Source organism: Octopus sinensis, unplaced genomic scaffold (assembly GCF_006345805.1).
Source record: "Octopus sinensis unplaced genomic scaffold, ASM634580v1 Contig08889, whole genome shotgun sequence".
NCBI lineage: Eukaryota > Metazoa > Mollusca > Cephalopoda > Octopoda > Octopodidae > Octopus > Octopus sinensis.
Window position 1 is genome coordinate 184,756 of NW_021831404.1, and position 18,264 is coordinate 203,019.

Consider the following 18,264-nt stretch of genomic DNA (forward strand, 5'->3'; position numbering starts at 1 on the left):
TAAAATACAAAACAATGGAATACTCTTAGCTGGAAAACCTATGGTTATAGGTCCGTTAAATCAGGGTTGATCAGGAGCTTGACAATGTTCTGTTTCCTCTGACAGTGAAATAAAAAGCCAACTGGACCTTGGAGGGATTTGAACTCAGAAATGGAAAAACATTTTGTCCAGCACTCTACTACATCTGCCACACGTCTCTTTACTTGTAACAATTAAGAAAATAATTCTTTCTACTATAAGCAAAATTTTGTGTGGAGAGGCTAGTCGATTACATCAACCCCAGGGGTCAACTGGTAGTTATTTCACTGACCCTGAAAGGATGAAAGGTGAAGTCAACCCTAGGGAAATTTGAACTCAGAAGAAATGTGCAAAGCATTTTGTTTGACAAACTAATGATTCTGTTAGCTCACTGCTTCAACAACAATTATAATAAAAGTATGAGAAAATATTATGATAACGAGAATGATGATGATGATGATGATGATAAGGATTTCTAAGATAGGATCAAAACCAAAAATGTGGTGGGAACTGAGATGTAGTGGAGTTAATCCACTCTAATACTTGACTGGTAATCTGCTTTATTGAATTCAAAAGACCGGAAGGAAAATTTAAGTTTGGCAGGATTTGAATACAGGATGTTACGAGCTGGAATAATAATAATAATGATAATAATAATAATAATAATAATCCTTTCTACTATAGGCACAAGGCCTGAAATTTTGTGGGAAGGGACTAGACGATTACATTGACCCCAGTGTTTCATTTGGTATTTAATTTATCGACTCCAGCAGAATTTGATGTCACTAGGCATTTTGTCTGGCGTGCTAATAATTCTGCCAGCTTGCTGCCTTGATAATAATAATAATAGCAACAATAATAATTCTCTCTACTATAGGCACACAAGTCCTGTTTGGAGAGGGGGGGTTAGTCGATTACATCAACCCCAGTGATCAACAGGTACTTATTTTATTGACCCCCCAAAAGGATGAAAGGCAAAGTTGACCTTGGCGGACTTTGAACTTAGAATGGAAAGATGGGCAAAATGTGGCTTAGCATTTTGCCAGATGTGCTAATGATTCTTCTAGCTCACTGCTATAATAATAATAATAATAATAATAATAATAATAATAATAATAATTATTATTATTATTATTATTATTACTATTTCTGTATTGCCCACAGGGGGCTAAACAAAGAGGGGACAAACAAGGACAGACAAGGGGATTAAGTCGATTACATCGGCCCCAGTGATTAACTGGTACTTATTTAATCGATCCCGAAAGGATGAAAGGCAAAGTCGACAATAATAATACAATAATAATGTTGTTTGAATGAAATGATGTGGTATGACTGTAACAAAAAAATTATACACAGCTGCTACATCAACAGACTTACCAAAGAGCATTAAATGTTGGCATATTCTACGAAAGTAGCAATATCAAGGTCTGTAAAGGTTGTTAGAGGCTAGAAAGCAGTTTTTAAAAAAGAGAAAACCATCCCAATATTTATATGTGTCTCCTGAGATGCACAGAACTGTTTCTAATGCAAAAAAAAAAAAAAACCCCAAAACCTCTGGATGAATGTCTTAGATTCATATATACAAGAATAACAATGAATCGTTATGAAAACGTACAAGACTAGAAAATTTGATGACTGGGAGAGGAGATGGTCAGTCATATCAACCCCAGTATATGACTGGTACTTTATATAATTGACACTGGAAAAATGAAAGGCAGAGTTGACCTTGGCAGGATTTGAACTCGGAACGTAAAGGGCTATAGCTAAATGTTGCAAGGTATTTAGTCTGATGCTCCATCAATTCGGCCAATAATAGTAATAATAATGATTTCAAATTTTTGCTGCAAGGGCAGCTTACAGGAGGGGATTAAGTCGATTACATCAACCCCAGTGCATAACTGGTACTTAATTTATCGACCCCAAAAGGATGAAAAGGTAGAGTCTACCATGGCGGAATTTGAACTCAAATTGGAGCAACAGGCAAAATACTGCTAAGCATTTCATCCAGCGTGCTAACGATTCTGCCAGCTCGCTGCCTTAGTAATAATAATAATAATGGTTGAGAAATGAATTGCATTTTTATACAAAATAGCAGAGTTCAAAAAGAATATTAAAAAAAAAAAAAAAAGCAGTCTGTTCATGTTGCATGTGATGGTAAGCTACCGAACTGTGGCATCGTGTTCAGTGGAATATAGTCCAAGATGTACACCTGAGATAATGGTATCTGGAAGCAACGCTGAAGAAAAGAAGGAAATAATATTAGAAATAGACATACATAAATAAATAAATATTATAATTAATAGCAATAAAAAGCAATATTAATAAGGAATGGCAAGCTTTATGTTCAACTTAACTTGGAGGTTGTGTAAGAACACGGAATGCTGTGTTATTTACCTTGAGAGGACTTCTCATATGGACTTGTGGCACTAAAAGTGCTTGGATTTATATCACTGACAGATGAGAATCATCTGCTATCACCACAGGAACTGCCAGATCAAGAGATTTCACCTTGTTTCGGGCTCTACAGTAGCAACTAAACAGCCAAACCTCCCGTCAACAATACAAAGAGTGCTGCAGGTATGGCTGTGTGGTTAGAAGCTTGCTTCCCAACCACATGGTTCTGGGTTCGGTCCCATTGCATGGAACCTTGGGCAAGTGTCTTCTGTTACAGCCTCAGGCAAACCAAAGCCTTGTTGTGAGTGGATTTGGTAGACAGAAACTGAAAAGAAGCCCATCATGTATTTGTGTGTGTGTATATATATATATATATATATATATGGGGAGGTGCAATGGCCCAGTGGTTAGGACAGACAAAATACCTATTTCCTTACTACCCACAAAGGGCTAAACACAGAGGGGACAAACAAGGACAGACAAATGGATCAAGTCAATTACATCGACCCCAGTGCGTAACTGGTACTTATTTAACTGACCCCGAAAGGATGAAAGGCAAAGTCGACCTCGGCGGAATTTGAACTTAGAACGTAGCAGCAGACAAAATACGGCTACGCATTTTGCCCGGCGTGCTAATGATTCTGCCAGCTTGCCGCCTTTTAAAATAATCTGTACATCAAAGTCGACCTCGGCGGAATTTGAACTCAGAACGTAGTGACAGACGAAGTACCTATTTCTTTACTACCCACAAGGGGCTAAACACAGAGAGGACAAACAAGGACAGACAAACAGATTAAGTCGATTATATCGACCCCAGTGCGTAATTGGTACTTATTTAATCGACCCCGAAAGGATGAAAGGCAAAGTCGACCTCGGCGGAATTTGAACTCAGAACGTAACGGCAGACGAAATACCGCTGAGCATTTCGCCCGGCATGCTACTGTTTCTGATAGCTCGCCGCCTTAAAGCATCTAAATATTGAAAGTCGTTTGCTATGTCAAGAATAGAGTTCACTCACAAACGAGTATGAACTGGTAACATCTGCCGTGCTTTCGCTAATTGTCTTAAATGTCTATGTAATTTCAAAAACACAGACATTTTCTTGGTCCTCCATATAGAGAGATGGGTGTATCATCAATAAGCTGGTAGTCATTTTCAGCTAGGTAGACTGGAGCAAAATAAAATGGAGCAAAGATACAACATGCCGCCTAGTCCAGGAATCGAACCCACGTTCTTATTATCCCGAACACAACACTAAACCCCGAGGCCAAACAGGCTTTCACATTTTGTTAGGGTAAGTGATGTTACTTCATTTAATTAAAGGTAGGTAACTCTTGAGCGCTTAAAACAGACGTTTGCATATCCTTTACTATGAAAATCTTCCAACAGCAAAAAGCATTTAAAACTGTTGTTAGATGAGATAAATTTCCCCCCCAAACAGTAGGATTGTATATTTTAAATGCTTCAACATTAAAAAGAAAAAGCTTAGTTAAAAAAACGAAGCTTTTCTCTTTTCCCATAAAATAAAATGAATAATTATTTTCTAGGGTTTTGTCATAAAGTTTTTTTGTTATTCTTTCACTGTTTTGCTTGTTTCAGTCATTTGATAGTGGACGTGTTGGAGATCTGCCTTGAGGGGTTTTAGTTGAATAAATAGATCCCAAGACAGAGGTAGCGAGCAGGCAGAATCGTTAGCATGCTGGCGAACTGCTTAGCAGTATTTCGTCTGCCGTTACGTTCTGAGTTCAAATTTCCCCAAGGTCAACTTTGCCTTTCATCCTTTCAGGGTCGATTAAATAAGTACCAGTTATGCACTGGGGTCGATGAAATCGACTCAATCCCTTTGTCTGTCCTTGTCTGTCCCCTCTATTTTTAGCCTCCTGTGGGCAAAAAGAAAATAAATAGACCCCAAGACTTATTTTTTTTAAAGCCTAGTACTTATTCTATCAGACTCTTTTGCTGAACTGCTAGGTTACAGGAACATAAACACACCAACACTGGTTGTCAAGCGGTGATGAGGGAACACACACACATATATATATATACGACGGTCTTCTTTCAGTTTCCGTTTACCAAATCCACTCATGAGGCTTTGATCAGCCTGAGGCTATAATAGAAGACACTTGCCCAAGGTGCAAGGCAGCAGGACTGAATCCGGAACCATGTGGTTGGAAAGCAAGCTTCTTATTACACAGCCATGCCTGCATCTACACATTTTTTTTAAACTTACACTAACCTAGAAATAAAATCAGGAGAAATAATAAAGTCTTTTGCAGTTGTGGATATTAAATATCTTCTATATTTTACAGGTTTCAGTCATTGGACTGCAGCCATTCTGGAGCACTGACTCAAAGCGTTTAGTCAAACAAATGAACTTCCAGCCTTATTTTTTAAGTCTACAACTTACTGCTTTTTTTTTTTTTTTGCTGAACCACAACCACACATACATATGCATACAACAGGCTTCCATGCAGTTTCCATCTATCAAATTCACTCTCAAGGAGATAGAGGGAAAAGAGAGAGGAGGGAGATAGTACATAGAAAGAGAGTGAGGAATGCTAAATCAGAGAAAAAGAGGGAGAGAGGGAGAGCCCAGAGAAAGGAATGAGGGAGAGATATAGTGCAAAAGAGAGGGAGGGAGAGCCCAGAGAAAATGGAGGGGGAGAGATATAGTGCAAAAGAGAGGGAGGGAGAGAGATATAGTGCAAAAGAGAGGGAGGGAGAGCACAGAGAAAAGGGAGGGGGAGAGATATAGTGCAGAGAAACAGAGGTGGGGGAGAAATAACACAGACAATGAGAAAGACATATATATAGCACAGAGTGGAAGAGAAAGAAAGTAGGAAAAAGGTGGGGGGAGGGAGAAAGAGAGTGAGAAGAGAGGTAGTGCAAGGGGAGGAAGGGGGATAACACAGCGAAAAAGAGGGAAGGGGGGAGCTATAGCATAGCTAGGGAGAAGGCAGAAGGAGATATAACAGAGAGAGAAAGAGCAACAGCCCAGAGTGAGAGGAAGGAGACTGCAGAGAGAAAGAGAGGGAGCAAGAGGAGAAATAGCTAGAGGGAAAGACAGCATGGAGCAGAGAAGGAAAAAAGAAAGAGAAAATCAAGAAAAGAACACGAATGCACAGAACTTACTTTTGTTAGTATCGTACAGAAAGGCATCTTCTTCAAACTTGACCATTGGTTTGTGGGAACATAGGACAGGTTCCTGGAGCATATGGTCCACAGACCTTCAAAATGAAGATAGGAAATAATCAAGTTATAAGGATTGGGGTTTGATATTTTTTGTATTGGTCAGGTTTACTGAGAAAGTTTTGCAGGGAACAGAATTAAGGTTCAGGTTTACAGCAGTGATTCTCAACCATTTTTTTTACCTATGGACCCTTTTGATTGTTATTTTACTCGGGTGGACTCCTATAACCATTTGGTGCTTTTAAAAAATACCATTATGTTTTTATAATTAATAATTACTAGCAGTATCGCCCGGCATTGCTCGGCTTTGTTTCGACCCGCTGGAATTGGAATTTTTGAAAAGTAAAAATTTTGCATTATGTAGCTTGTTATTCTCTTTAAGTGAACATTTTTCTGGTTGAAATACACCGAAAAATGGCGGCACAGCAGTCAAAATATCGTAAAAAATAGGGATTTTCATAGAAAAAAAAGCACCTTTTTGATGTAAATAATTTTTGGTCTTAACATGGTCTGATTTGAATTTTATCTTCTACGGAATGAAGAGCAAGCCTTCTTCTATCATACTCTCAATTTTGGTCAACTTGCCCCGCAAGGTCTCGGAGGAGATAGTATTAGTTGAAGGCAACCAAACCTGCCACACACAGACAACTTCAGCTTTATATATATAGATTAGGAATTGCATTTTAAAAAATTCATTAAAAGTTTTCTGTATTATTCTTTCTTTTATTTTTTTACTTGCTTCAGTCATTTGAGTGTGGCCATACTAGAGCACCACTTTGAAGGGTTTTAGTCAAACAAATTGCCCCCAGGGTTTACGTTTTTTTAAAGCCTAGTATTTATTCTATGGTCTCTTTTGCCGAACTACTAAGTTACAGGGACACAAACATGCCAACACTAGTCGTCAAGGAGTGATGAGGACACGCACACACACACATACAATGGGTTTCTTTCAGATACTGTATACCAAAATCCACTCACAAGGCTTTAGTCAACCCAAGGCAATAGAAGGAGACACACTTGTCCAAGGTGCCACGCAGTGGGACTGAACTTGGTACCATGTGGCTGGGAAGGAAGCTTCTTACCACACAGTTACACCTGTGCCTATTGTAGAAGCATAACCAGTTTATTGCACATAAATTTTAACAAAATCTTCCATGGGCCCACAAGGGTCATATTGGACCCAGATTGAGAATCACTGGTTTACAGTAAACAGAATTAAAGTTTTAAAATCAGTAATTTGTGGAGATTAGATTAGATGACAGTGAGAGTTTGTAGTGTTTGCCATGATTGGAGTTAGGATAGGGTTGTGCCATAATCCATCATTTTGTGGGGCTTTTTTTTTATCAAATTAAGCAGCATGCTGCAAATTTAAAAGAAGGCGAGAAGGTGACATTCAAACCTTTTTAATCTGCATTTGCAATATAATTAGACTTTTAGAGGTCATCACTAAATTAGCACATGTTAAAAAGTTGTCACAAATACTGGTCCAGAAACTTTTATAATCCATACAAGTTTACCCAACAGGAACTTAAAATTCCCATGGCTGCCAGACTAATTTATTGGTATCTTGCACAGTACAGTATTAATCCACTTAGCGTCGTCTTACTGGCACTTGTGCTGGTGGCATGTGAAACAACATTGGAGCAAAATCGTTGCCAGTGCTGCTGGACTGGTTCCTGCGCAGGTGGCACATAAAAAGCACTACTTGAGCGTGGCCGTTGCCATTACCGCCTGACTGGGCCCTAGTGCCGGTGGCACATAAAAGCACCCACTACACTCTCAGAGTGGTTGCATCAGGAAGGGCATGCAGCTGTAGAAACTCTGCCAGATCAGATTGGAGCCTGGTGCAGCCATCTGGTTCACCAGACCTCAATCAAATCGTCCAACCCATGCTAGCATGGAAAGCAGACGTTAAACGATGATGATGATGATGCATCAGTTATGTACAAGTACTTGTATTTTGTTAAATTATTTAACCCTTTAGCAGTTAGATTTCTCGGTCAAATGTAAGGGTAAATGAAAAGGACCCCCTTCGGTCATGAATGACCATGGATTGCACCAACAACGTTACCTTCCAAGGCACAAGTCCGGGCAAGGTTGTTTATGGTAGGTCAGCAGTTGCCCATGCATACCAGCCTCCTCTCTCCACACCATTATATGTACATGGCGTATAGGGTAAAGACCCCCTTCAGTCATGAATGACCATGGGGTTGCACCTAGAAAGTTCTCCTCTGAGTCACAAGTCTAGGCAAGGTTGTTTATGGAAGATCAACGGTCACCCGTGCATACCAGCCTCCCCTCTCCAGACAATTGATGTTATCCAAGGGAAAGGCAAAGGCCAATACAGATTGGCACCAGTGATGTTGCAACTCATTTTTACAACTGAATGAACTGGAGCAACATCAAATAAAGAGTCTAATCATCATTATCATCATCATCATCATCATCGTTTAGCATCTGCTTTCCATGTTGGCATGGGTTGGACGGTGCAACTGGGGTCTGGGAAGCCAGAAGGCTGCACCAGGCCCAGTCTGATCTGGCAATGTTTTTATGGCTGGATGCCCTTCCTAATGCCAACCACTCCATGAGTGTAGTGGGTGCTTTTTACATGCCACCGGCACAGGTGCCAGACGAGGCTGGCAAACTGCCATGGTCGGATGGTGCTTTTTACGTGCCACCAGCACGCAAGCCAGTCGGAGCGTCGCTGGCACGGCCACGTTTAGATAGTTCTCTTATGTGCCACTGGCACTGGTATCACAGCTGCTTATTTATTTACATTGATATGGAATTTCAATGACATGATTGTTTATTTCTGGAATAATATTGCCAGGTAAGTGTGAGAGGCCAGATCTGCCCAGTTTGAAGATAATACAGGTAGATTACTTTGGTCAGATATGGCCCGTTTAAATGCTAAAGGGTTAAGTAAATTTAATATTTGTTTAATTTAGAGTGAATTCACTCTAGTTTGGAAAAAAATCAGTTATCCAAGAAGGCTTTGGAACCAAGTGTACCAGAAAATTGATGTAGTACCAGCATATTTTTTCTTTTTTTAATATTCTAAATTCAAGGGATTAAGAAGAAAGTAAAAAATAACAAAAACCTAGACATGAGATTTTCAATCTCTTCCAAATTGTATTCGCAGCAGGCATCAAATGAGGAAAGCTTCAATCAGGAGTTGAAACCAAATCAAAGTCATGACTAGTCAGGAATGTGTACCTTTTTTGCTTTGCAATGCTAGTCAGAGTTGTATACAATATTGAATTTCCAAATTAGCACAGAGCCACAAAATATGAGGACATGATCATCCCATTTGCTTAGGAAATGTTTAGCAAATATGGCTCCAGTTCTATGATAGCATATTGAAGAAAATGCTTGGCATAATTTCTTCCAGCTCTTTATGTTTTGAGTTTATATTCTGACAAAATCAACTTTGGCATTTCATCCTTTCTGGCTTGATAACATAAGTACCAGTTGAACACTGGGGTTGATGTTATTGCTGGCCTTGTGCCAAGATTAAAGATTTATTATTCTTTTCTACACTAGGCACAAGGCCTCCAAAGCTTTTAGTGAGGGGGCCAGTCGATTAGATTGACCCCAGTATGCAACTGATATTTAAATTATAGACTCCAAAAGGATGAAAGGCAAAGTTGACCTCGGTGGAATTTGAACTTAGAATGCTAAGCATTTCGCCCGGCATGCCAACATTTTGGCCAGTTTGCTGCTATCAATAATATTAATAACAATAATAATAATAATAATATTAATAATAAATCTCTAAAAGGGCAGCGAGCTGGCAGAATCGTTATCACACCAGGCAAAATGCTTAGCGGCATTTCACCCATCTTTACATTCTGAGTTCAAATTCCACCAAGGTCAACTTTGCCTTTCATCCTTTAGGGGTTGATAAATTATGTACCAGTGAAATGCTGGAGGCAATGTGAGCAACTAGTCCTCTCCTTCAAACTTTCAGGCCTTATTATTATTATTTTTTTTTTTTTTATTTATTTTTTTTTATTATTATTATATAGGGTGGCAAGCTAGCAGAATCATTAGAACACCAGAGAAAATACTTAGTGGTAATTTCTTCCAACTTTATTTTCTGAGTTCAAATTCCATCAAGGCCACTTTGCCTTTCATCTTCCTGAAGTCAATAAAATAAGTTCCTGTCAAGCACTAGGGTTAATATAATGAAATTACTGTATACAGTGCTCAGGTGCACCACAACTTGTCAGAAAGTGCATATAAAGTATATGCAGTAATGTACAAATGTCTGGAAAGCGAACAATGTATGAGTCAGATACATGCTTGTGTGTGTATGGAGGGGAGAAAATCAGGTGTAGTGTCGGCGAATCTCAGAAAGCATGGAAGTTTTGAAGGATGCAGTGCTCCAACAACTAACAACTGATGCCAGCAGTTTGTTTCATGCTTCAGCAACTTTCAGCGTGAAAAAATGTTTCCTAAAGTCATGGGAGCTGTGCTGTTTTCTGACTTTGTAAATTTGTCCACAGGTGTTAGACGGGTGGAGTTTGAAAATGTGATCAACTAACTTCATTCGCCAAATTTCAGGCTGTGTGCTTATAGTAGAAACGGTTATTACTATAAGTATTTTATGATGATGATGATGATTTGAAATGCTGCTACTTACTCAAAGCCAGGTTCATATGGCTCCAGTTCTAAGAAATTGAACAATGCCGGAGGAATGTAACCATTGCTGCTGGTGGTTTGACATACAGTCTGTAAAAGAAGAAAAGAAGCATTAGTATTTGACTTTCATTGATGTTGTAAAAAAAACTTCACTACCAACATATAATTCAATGACATAAGTGGCTTTGCTATTTCATATTATTGACAATAACATAACTCTTTACTCTTTTTACTCTTTTACTAGTTTCAGTCATTTGACTGCGGCCATGCTGGAGCACCGCCTTTAGTCGAGCAAATCGACCCCGGGACTTATTCTTTGTAAGCCCAGTGCTTATTCTATCGGTCTCTTTTGCCGAACCGCTAAGTGACGGGGACGTAAACACACCAGCATCGGTTGTCAAGCAATGCTAGGGGGACAAACACAAACATACATACATATATATATATACATATATACGACAGGCTTCTTTCAGTTTCCGTCTACCAAATCCACTCACAAGGCATTGGTCGGCCCGGGGCTATAGCAGAAGACACTTGCCCAAGATGCCACGCAGTGGGACTGAACCCGGAACCATGTGGCGGGTTAGCAAGCTACTTAGCACACAGCCAACAAAAAAAAAAAACTTTACTACCCATGCATTATTGACAATGATATAAGAGGCCTCACTACAACTATTATTAACAAAACAGACATTACCATCTACACGAGTGACATTGATGTAAGAGGCCTAACTACCGACATACTATAGTCACTGATACAAGAAACCTCATTACTGACATATTATTGACAGAAGAGATCTTGCTATTTATACATCGTTAGTATTGATGTGATAGGATTCACTATCATATTCTCCATTATGACACAGATATGAAGAAAAAAGAAAAAGAAAATAAACTCCAGTATCAGTTCAATCTTACACCTTTACTAATGAAATCATCAGCAGATCTGTCTGTCTGTCTATATATATATATATATACTCTTTACTCTTTTACTTGTTTCAGTCATTTGACTGCGGCCATGCTGGAGCACCGCCTTTAATCGAGCAACTCGACCCCGGGACTTATTCTTTTTGTAAGCCCAGTACTTATTCTATCGGTCTCTTTTTGCCGAACCGCTAAGTGACGGGGACGTAAACACACCGGCATCGGTTGTCAAGCGATGTTGGGGGGACAAACACAGACACACAAACACACACACACACATACATATATATATACATATACGACAGGCTTCTTTCAGTTTCCGTTTACCAAATCCACTCACAAGGCATTGGTCGGCCCGGGGCTATAGCAGAAGACACTTGCCCAAGATGCCACGCAGTGGGACTGAACCCGGAACCATGTGGTTGGTTAGCTAGCTACTTACCACACAGCCATATATATATAAACTTGGTACTAGTTCAAATATGTCTGAGAAATATTTGAGCCTCTAAGAAATAAGTAGGAAGGCAGATAAATCATAAATTCCTTCAGGTAGATGGCACAGCACGATCTGTAGAAAAGGCATAGGTAGAAACTCCATGAGATGTACCCAGTGCAAGCTATGGACCTAAGAGGTATAGCAATATCAAAGGAAAGTTAACTGGGAAGATAGTTCTTGTGTGTGTGGCAGATGCACAGGTGCAATAAACACTGAAGATGTATAGAAAACATTTTCCATCACATGCCAGGGGGAAAAACTAGAAGTAGTTGATAGCTTCCTTTACCTAGGTGACTAAGTCAGTAGTGGAGGTGGATGCTCTGAGAGTGTAGCTGCTAGAATAAGAATAATCTGGGCAAAGTTCAGAGAGTCCCTAAATCTGCTGGTAACAAAAGTCCTCTTGCGAAAGGTAGATTGTATGATGCCTGTGTGCAAACAGCCATGCTACACAGCAGTGAAATATGGGCTGTGACTGCTGAGGACATGCATAAGCTTGAAAGAAATGAAACCAGTATGCTCCGCTCAGTGTGTAATGTCAGTGTGCATAAACAACAGAGTGTAAGCACTCTGAGAAAAAAGTTGGACATAAGAAGCATTAGATGTGGTGTGCAAGAGAGACAATTGTGCTGATATGGTCATGTGTTGTGTATGGATGAGGATAGCTGTATGAAGAAGTGTTACACTCGAACAGTGGAGGAAACCTGTGGAAGATATGGGATGAGGTGGTGAAGCATGACCTTCGAATGCTGGGCCTCACAGAGGCAATGACAGGTGATGAGACCTTTGAAGATATGCTGTGCTTGAGAAGACCCGGCAAGCCAAGTGAGATTGTAGCCATGGCTGATGGCAGTGTCGCATAACTGACCCATTTAAAACACCCTTCAATTGTCGGGCAATCTGCCATGCTTGTGAAGACCTACTGAACCAAGTGAAATCATAGTTGTGTCTGATGCCAGTGCCGCCTAACTGGCACCCGTGCCAGTGGTATGTAAAGAGCACCATTCGAGCATGACCAATTCCAGTGCCACCTGTCTGGCACCCATGCTGGTGGCACATAAAAAGCACTCATTACACTCTTGGAGTGGTTGGCATTAGGAAGGGCATTCAGCTGTAGAAACCTTGCCAAATCAGATTGGAGCTTGATGCAGCCTCCTGGCTTGCCAGTTCTCAGTCAAACCATCCAACCCATGCCAGCATGGAAAGCAGATGTTAAATGACGATTATGATGGCAATGATGATGAAGTTGATTTACTCCTTCAAAGCCATGGTGTGTTTACACAGCATGGTCAATTCAGAGCACTTTCTCTTAGACTGATGGATGAATGCATTTTGAGTCAACTTCTGGTACAAATGTTTACATTTTGTATGTCATCTACAACAAAAAAAATTCTGGAAACGATCTACTCATCTAATTTACGCAACCCTTAAAGTTAATTTTTGTTTTTGCGAAAAAAGTGCATAAATTACATGGGATTTTACGGTAATCACTAAAATCCCTAGGGCTTAACATCTTGAGAAAGTTATTGCCTTGATCAGTGGTTCCAATCTTTTCACTACTAAGGACCCCTTTTATTTAACCCTTTCGTTACCGCATTCATTTTGAGATGCTCTGTGTTTCTTTCAATTATTTTAAATATAACAAAGAATTTAGTAAAATAACTTTGTTATCATTAAGCTAGTGTTAGGAACATAAATTGTGACTAATGTTTGGTGGTATATTTTAATGAGAAACTTATGAAAACAAGACATTTATACTACAGAGCCAGAGCCGGTTTTGGCAAAAGGGTTAAATGAGCTTTCCCACAGATACCTTTTAATATGCTTATCCTTATGTGTATATATATATATATATATATATATATATATATATATGTGAAATTTTGCATTTAGTTCATGGATCCCCAGTACTACCTTTGCGAACCACCAGGGGTCCGCAGACCCCAGGTTAGGAACCACTAGCCTAGATTGAATTATATTCTACAATCAACAGACACATTTGTCCAATCCCAGACAAAATCGAAATCATCATTGCCCCCATTGTAACTTCAGAGCAAAATCCATACCTGAACTCAGATTACATTCATGCATCCATCGCAAATAGATGCAGCTTCTTTTATTTTTAATCCTTTTCCCGCCAATGTCGACTTTGCTTTACCTTCTTTCAGGGTCGATAAATTATGTAGCAGTGAAGCACTGGGGTTGATGTAATCGACCAGTCCCCCCTCCCCACAAATTTCAGGCCTTGTGCCTTTAGTAGAAAGGATTATTATTATTATTATTATCATTATTATTATTATCATTATTATTATTATTATTATTATTATTATTATTATTATTATTCATGCTGAGTGAAATGCTTAGCAGTATTTCTGAGTTCAAATTCTGCTGAGACCGACTTTGATTTTCACCCTTTGTGGTCAATGAAATAAGTACCAGTCAACTACTGGCGGTCAATGTAATTGACTAGTCACCTCTCCTTAAAATTTCAGGCCTTGTGCCTTTAGTAGAAAGGATGATTATTATTATTATTATTAAGGCAGCAAGCTGGCAAGATCGTTAGCATGTCAGGCAAAATGCTTAGTGGCATTTCATGTCTTTATATTATGAGTTCAAATTCTGGCAAGATTGACTGACTTTTATTTTTTGAGGGTTAATGAAATAGAACCAGCTGAACACTGCAGTCAGTGTAATTGATTTGCCCACTCCCACAAAACTTCAGGCTTTGTGCCTATAGTAGAAAGGATGATGATGATTATTATTATATTATTATTATCATTATTATTATTATTATTATTAAGGTGACAAGCTGGCAGAATTGTTTGCACACCAAGCGAAATGCTTAGCGGTATTTTGTCTGCTGCTACATTCTGAGTTCAAATTCCACTGAAGTCGACTTTGTCTTTCATCCTTTCAAGGTTGATGAAATAAGTACAAGTTATGCACTTGGCCTTATACCCAAGAGTAGAAATAATTATTATTAAGATGGCAAGCTGGCTGAATCATTAGCGCACCAGGTGAAATGCTTAGTGGCATTTTGTCCATCTTCACATTCTGAGTTCAAATTCCACCATGGTTAACTTTGCTTTTCATCCTTTTGGGGTCAATAAATTAAGTACCAGTGAAAAACTGGGATTGATGTAATCGACTTATTCCCTCCCCACAAATTTCAGGCCATGTGCCTACAGTAGAAAGAATTATCATTATTATTATTATTATTATTATTATCATCATCATCGTCATCATCATCATTACGAAAGTGTAAAAAGTGAGGTTAAATATCAGAATGCAAGAACTCACAGATGTGTGTGTGTGTGTGTGTGTGTGTATGTGCCAATGTCTCCTAAGCATTTTCCATAGCACTGAGAGACAGTGCAGAAGGATGTTTGTGAGCCAGTGTGCTTTGCTCTAGTTTTGCATGGCAGGAAGTGAATGGGAGGAAAAGAATCTCCCGCCTACCTCACAACCCACATCCCACCTACCCCACCCTGGAGTAAGATGCCAACATTAAAACACAAGAAACATGGCTGCGCTCCCAAGTGGTCTACTGCTCTGATTCCTGTGATTGAAGCCATGTACAGAAAATTTGATATAAAAAAAAAAATCATAAAAGATTGTTTAACTCTTTAATATTTGATCTGGCTATATCCAGCCAAAATATGCTGCCTGTCTTATGTTCAAACAAGCCAGATCCAGCCTCTCACACCTACCCTACAATGCCATTCTAAAAGTAAACAACAACATCACCCAAATCTCAAAGTCATGAGGTAATCCATGATTAATTCAAATTAATATAAATAAATAAGGATTACACTTGACACAGTAATCTGAATGCTAAAAGGTTAACTCTCTGATTATAAAACCTGCCAGAAACTGTCCATTCTAAAGAGTTTGTATTTCTGTTAAAATTTCTATCAAAATAACATAAAGGTGGTGCTCCAGCATGGCCACAGTCAAATGACTGAAACAAGTAAAAGAGTAAATATAAAAAATAACTTGAGACTCCAGTTGGCAAACACCAACATAAAATATATCAGTATACAAGCACAGGCATGGCTGTGTGGTTAAAATGCTTGCTTCCCAACCACACAGTTCTGGGTTCAGTCCCACGGCATGACGCCTTGGGCAAGTGTCTTCTACTACAGCCTCAGGCCAACCAAAGCCTTGTGAGCGGATTTGGTAGACGGAAACTGAAAGAATCCCATTGTATGTGTGTGTGTTTGTCCCCTCTCCCCCACCATCACTTGACAACCAATGTTAGTGTGTTTACATCCCTGTAACTTAGCTGTTCAGCCAAAGAGACCAATAGAATAAGTACCATGCTTACAAAGAATAAATTCTGGGGTGGATTTCTTCAACTAAAACCCTTTAAGTGGTGCTCCAGCATGGCAAGCTTAAATGCTAAAGTGTTACAAAGAAAAGGAAAGAAGGAATGAAAAGAAAAAAAAAACATCATCCTTATAGTTTTAATAGATATTTTTCATACTTGAAGGATCAGACAGAATTCATTGAGGTAGCCTGTTACCAACCCTCACTTGTTTCCAAGTAAGGCAAAGGTAATATTTTCTCCCATGACTAGACATATTTTTATGGACGACTGGAAATGAAGGACACCACTTGTATGACAGTGACACTCGTTTACAACTATCAAACACTATTAAGACAAAGGGGCAAACACACACACATACAGTGGAACCTCAGTTTGCAAATTTAATTCATTCCTGAAGGTCGTTCATCACCTGAAATGTTTGTAAACCTAAACTATTTTTCCCATAGTTAATTCAAGTGGAAGCACAGCGAATTCATGCAAGGATGTGCACTGAGGGAAAACGAGACAGAAACTTACCTTCTACTGCTGATGGCCCCGCCAGCTTGTCACCAACCGTTATTATCAGCTTGCGTATTCATTACTCAAGACAGTGTTCATCAACTGGGACACCATGCATCACCCAAGGTGTTTTAAGTTCAGAAAATTGTTCGTAAACCAATTTGCTCATGATGAGAGGTGTTCATTAACTGAGGTTCCATTGTACCTATATAATCATGACAAACTTCTTTCAGTTTCCATCTACAATATCCACTCAAAACACTGGCCGACCCAGGGCTCTTGCAGAAGACATTAGGCCAAAGCGCCAAAAAGTGGGATTGAACCCAAGACTACATAGTTGAGAAGCAGACTTAACCACACAGCAATAGCTGCACTCATAACAACAACAACAACAACAACAAGCAGATAAAACTGCATAGGAATTACCTGGATGTAAAGTTGAAGACGCTGCCTTCTTTGTTCCAACACTTTGTGGTTCCATTTTAACATCTTCTTTGGAGGGAATTCTGGAGTAGCAATCAGTTTCTTTAGCTGCAAAAGTCAAGTTTACCATTATTTAAGAAATAAGTAACCAAAGTATTCAATAACTGAAATCATTCATCATCATCATCGTTTATCGTCCGCTTTCCATGCTAGCATGGGTTGGCCGGTTCGAATGGGGTCTGGGAAGCCAGGAGGCTGCACCATAAAAACTATTATACATAAAATGGTGGAAGCAGAGTTCTGGGATCTACATTTTCTCTCATAAATTCGATGATCATCTTCTGATGTCCCTATGTCGTATTTCTTTATTGCCCACAGGGGGATAAACACAGAGGGGACAAGCAAGGACAGACAAAGGGATTAAGTCGATTACATCGACCCCAGTGCGTAACTGGTATTTAATTTATTGACCCCGAAAGGATGAAAGGCAAAGTCGACCTTGGTGGAATTTGAACTCAGAACGTAACAGCAGACGAAATACCTCTAAGCATTTCGCCCAGCTTGCTAATGTTTTTGCCAGCTTGTCCCAATGTCTTATTTCCAGCACATGACCAGTTCCAGACCACCAATGTCTCCTAAGTGTAAGGAACTATAAAGACATGTTCTGAACTCAAGTGCTTCAAAGCCAAAGCTAAACTCATGGTGAAGTGTTAGTGCTAAACTCCAGTACTTCAGAATTACTTTTAAACTTCAGTAGTGAAAAGTCAGCACAAACATCAGTTCTTCAGGATTAGTTCTGAACTCTAGTACTTAAAGGCCAATGCTAAATTTCAGTGCATAACCTCCTAGTTCTGAATTCCACTGTTTAAGGGCCATTTCTGAACTCCAGTACTTAAGGGCCAAACTTTAACTCCAGTACATAAGACGTAGTTCTGAACTCCAGTACTTAAGGGCCAGTTCTGAACTCCAGTACTTAAGGGTCAGTTCTGAACTCCAGTACTTAAGGCCCAGTTCTGAACTCCAGTACATAAGGCACACAGTTCTGAATTCCAATACTTAAGGGACAGTTCTGAATTCCACTACTTAAGGGCCATTTCTGAACTCTGGTACTTAAGGTCCAGACTTTAACCCCTGTACATAAAGCACACAGTTCTGAATTCCAGTACTTAACCCTTTTGATACAAACCCACTTGAGAACATCTCTGCTTTTATGATACAAGCTCCCTGTTTAAAAGCAATTTAAATTAAAACTTTCCATCGAAATTTCATGTCAATTTTTGTTCTAAACACCAGCCTAATGATGAAAAAGTCATTTTACTGAATTCTTAATTATTATCGACGTTAAATGAGG

At 39.3% G+C, this 18,264-nt stretch overlaps 1 protein-coding gene across 3 annotated transcripts in view; it reads right to left on the reverse strand.

Moving 5' to 3' along the window:
- Window positions 1–819: 819 nt before the first annotated feature.
- Window positions 820–18,264, reverse strand: part of LOC115228013 (sorting nexin-24) — a 42,136-nt gene continuing 24,691 nt past the window's right edge. Inside the window, exons 3-7 of one of the 3 annotated variants that reach the window (XR_004997160.1) lie at window positions 16,917–17,021; window positions 10,247–10,335; window positions 5,545–5,639; window positions 2,062–2,254; window positions 820–867 (exon numbers count right to left, since the gene is read on the reverse strand). Coding sequence is in view for 1 of the 3 variants with exons in the window: in XM_029798687.2 (XP_029654547.1) it covers window positions 2,178–2,254; window positions 5,545–5,639; window positions 10,247–10,335; window positions 16,917–17,021 (366 nt within the window). In the remaining 2 variants the exon portion in view is untranslated. Of the gene's footprint in view, window positions 868–1,954; window positions 2,255–5,544; window positions 5,640–10,246; window positions 10,336–16,916; window positions 17,022–18,264 lie in introns of those variants that run through there. The other 2 variants (XR_004997161.1, XM_029798687.2) reach the window with 2 other exon arrangements.